At 35.2% G+C, this 3,770-nt stretch overlaps 1 protein-coding gene across 1 annotated transcript in view; it reads right to left on the minus strand.

Moving 5' to 3' along the window:
* The window catches only part of LOC106476131 (peptidoglycan-recognition protein SC2-like), a 9,217-nt gene that overhangs the window by 4,323 nt on the left and 1,124 nt on the right, over positions 1-3,770 (minus strand). Inside the window, exon 2 of the mRNA XM_013936801.2 lies at positions 1,373-1,543. Within this exon, the coding sequence (XP_013792255.1) occupies positions 1,373-1,543 (171 nt within the window). The remainder of the gene's footprint in view (positions 1-1,372; positions 1,544-3,770) is intronic.

The raw sequence follows: 3,770 nt of genomic DNA on the forward strand, positions 1-3,770 counted from the left end.
TGTCATGTTGTGTATTTTGTGATATTTATTATATCCTTGGTTTGGGACCTTTATTATATCCTTGGTTTGGGACCTTTATTATATCCTTGGTGTCATGTTGTGTATTTTGTGATATTTATTATATCCTTGGTTTGGGACCTTTATTATATTCTTGGTTTGGGACCTTTATTATATCCTTGGTGTCATGTTGTGTATTTTGTGATATTTATTATATCCTTGGTTTGGGACCTTCATTATATCCTTGGTTTGGGACATTTATTATATTCTTGGTTTGGGACCCTTATTATATCCTTGGTGTCATGTTGTGTATTTTGTGACATTTATTATATCCTTGGTTTGGGACCTTCATTATATCCTTGGTGTCATGTTGTGTATTTTGGGACATTTATTATATCCTTGGTGTCATGTTGTGTATTTTGTGACATTTATTATATCCTTGGTTTGGGACCTTCATTATATCCTTGGTGTCATGTTGTGTATTTTGGGACCTAAGTTGTATTCAACAGTCTTTAAAGTTGCCTGAGCACCATGCTCACATTACAGATAGCAGTTTGGTGCAGTCCCTTTGTTTACATATGTATAGAGAATCTACCTGAGGCTGTGATTAAAGAAACGTTCTGGTCTTGCACTGTAAGTAATTACATCAAAACAACAGTATCCAGGTCATCATTCAATCTTATAAACTAAATGATATACTTAAGTATCTCCTAACACATAATTTTAACAGCTTGTTGATATTTTGTCCCCTCTTTACACTTCACATTACCCCTATTTTAATACAAAATGGGATGTACTAAAAACCAAATGTCAAGGGCCAGACTGATATACTAAGGGACAGACAATTTGGGCTAGGGGTGTGGCACAAGCTGACACCTGTACATTAGTTACATGAGTCTACTGGTATCATCTGTTGACACGTGTATGTTTGTTTTGTTGAATTCTATGTAACGAGGTCGATCTGTGCTAGGAAGGTTGTCAAAAACACCCTCCGCTAACTCTTGGACTACCCTAACCGGCTAGTACGATTGACCTTCACGTTATAACGCCCCCATGGCTGAAAGGTCGAACAATACGTTGATGGGATTCCAACCCACGACCCACAGATTGCAAGTGTCACGTAGCGGATTGTGTAATCTGTGCTATGTTTCATATTCAGAGTTATCTTTAAACAGATTGCAAGTGTCACGTAGCGGATTGTGTAATCTGTGCTATGTTTCATATTCAGAGTTATCTTTAAACAGATTGCAAGTGTCCCGTAGCGGATTGGTGTGTTAGGGAAATATCTTGTTTTATTATAAGATACTTTGGTCAGTTTGTGAAACTATATAAAATCATCGTTTAATGACTAAACCACTTTATTTTTATACCATACCTTTTTGGTCACTAGAAGAGCACGTGTTCCTACTGAAACAACACTTGACATTATTTGGTTGTGTTGGACAGTATCCACTAACGTAGTTCCCTCCGTCACAACAACCGGTTTCCATACAAACACCAGATTGACCACTTCTAATCTCATCTTTACACGGAGATTCATTATAGGCTACGACATAAGAAATAGAATAATATTTCCTCATTACCACGAATATCCTGTTTCACTAACCAATGAATCAAATTATTCACTAATTTCCTTAACCTTTTTTTGTGCTTATATTAGCTTATACTTGTTAATGTTAAAAGCTTTCTTTTGCATTGCAAATTTCATTCCAGTAAGGCCCAGCTTATGAGTTTGCTCATAAGTCTTATATTTCATCGTGAAGAAGCTTCAGTTTTAGAGAAATAACCAGGTTGATCATAAAAATCTTAGACTGACAATCTACTCCTTTTTGATTTTAATATTTTTATCTCTAGCCATTGAAAAATCAACATTGGTGTCGTTTAAATGATATCTTGATATCAGGTTGTAGTCATGATAGTTGGAGGCAAGAACATAAACAACAAGGAGGAGCAAATATAAGCAGTGTGGATTACTGAAGAGCATTGTATAACCTTTGTACAAGCCAATTATATAACCTTTGTATAAGCCAATTGTATAACCTTTGTATAAGCCATATTTATAATCTTTGTATAAGCCAATTGTATAACCTTTGTATAAGCCAATTGTATAACCTTTGTATAAGCCAATTGTATAACCTTTGTATAAGCCAATTGTATAACCTTTGTATAAGCCAATTGTATAACCTTTGTATCAACCAATTGTATAACCTTTGTATAAGCCAATTGTATAACCTTTATACAAGCCATTTGTATAACCTTTGTATAAGCCAATTATATAACCTTTGTATAAGCCAATTGTATAACCTTTGTATAAGCCAATTGTATAACCTTTGTATAAACCAATTGTATAACCTTTGTACAAGCCAATTGTATAACCTTTGTATAAGCCAATTGTATAACCTTTGTACAAGCCAATTGTATAACCTTTGTATAAGCCAATTGTATAACCTTTGTACAAGCCAATTGTATATAAGCCAATTGTATAACCTTTGTATAAGCCAGAGGATTGTGAAAATTCACGACTGTTCTTCATCCGGTTTATAAATAAAAACGACACAACTACATGCAGAACACGTTACTTGAATATGTGTATATCAATAAATATATATATTGTATACTACTTATGAAAGTATAAACACGATAATATTAATATTATATCACATTTTATTCATTGAGTCAACTTCATTTTACACAACTGTATGTAATGTGATATTTTGGTACTGTAGTTTTAAGGTAAAGTAAATCTGTTCATATATACTTTTGTTTGTTGTCTGTTATTAAGCACAAAGCTACACAAAAGGCTATCCGTGCTCTGACCATCACAGGTATCGAAACCAGGTTTTTAGGGGTATAAGTCGGCACACATACCGCTGTGCCACTGGGGGTGGACTATAAACTTTTTAGTTAGTGTTGTCAGGTTCCAGTAATTGTCGAAAATCATCTTTCGCTTATTGTTGTTGGATTTTTTTTATTATCCATACTGATCTTACTTTATTTATGTGTGATGTATAATAAAAACAGAAGACAGACACGTTTTTAATCAGTTGAACACAAAGAAAAAGTCCACTTGTAATCCTTTAATCCGAGAGGCGAGTCTTACAGGGAATCGAACCTTGGATTTCAGCTTTGTAACTTCTTAGACTTACCGCTGTCCCATAGGGGAATGAACCAGTTTTAAAACTACAAATCTTAACCAAAGATGGTCCTTGTGGGCCGAAATGTTTGAGGATCGGTCCGTAAACCTACAAATCTATAAAACACCTTTGTATCTTAAGCAAGGATGATCCTTGTTGGGCCGAAAGCTTTGAGGACCGGTTCTTAAACCTACAAATATATACAACACCTTTGTATCTCAACCAAGGATGATCCTTGTGGGCCGAAAGCTTTGAGGACCGGTTCTTAAACCTACAAATATATACAACACCTTTATATCTTAACCAAGGATGATCCTTGTGGGCCGAAAGCTTTGAGGATCGGTCCGTAAACCTACAAATCTATAAAACACCTTTGTATCTTAACCAAGGATGATCCTTGTTGGGCCGAAATGTTTGAGGACCGGTTCTTAAACCTACAAATATATACAACACCTTTGTATCTCAACCAAGGATGATCCTTGTGGGCCGAAATGTTTGAGGACCGGTTCTTAAACCTACAAATATATACAACACCTTTGTATCTCAACCAAGGATGATCCTTGTTGGCCGAAAGCTTTGAGGATCGGTCCGTAAACCTACAAATCTAAAAAACAACTTTGTACCTTAACAAAAGATGGT

This window comes from Limulus polyphemus, unplaced genomic scaffold (assembly GCF_000517525.1).
Source record: "Limulus polyphemus unplaced genomic scaffold, Limulus_polyphemus-2.1.2 Scaffold9881, whole genome shotgun sequence".
Classification (NCBI taxonomy): domain Eukaryota; kingdom Metazoa; phylum Arthropoda; class Merostomata; order Xiphosura; family Limulidae; genus Limulus; species Limulus polyphemus.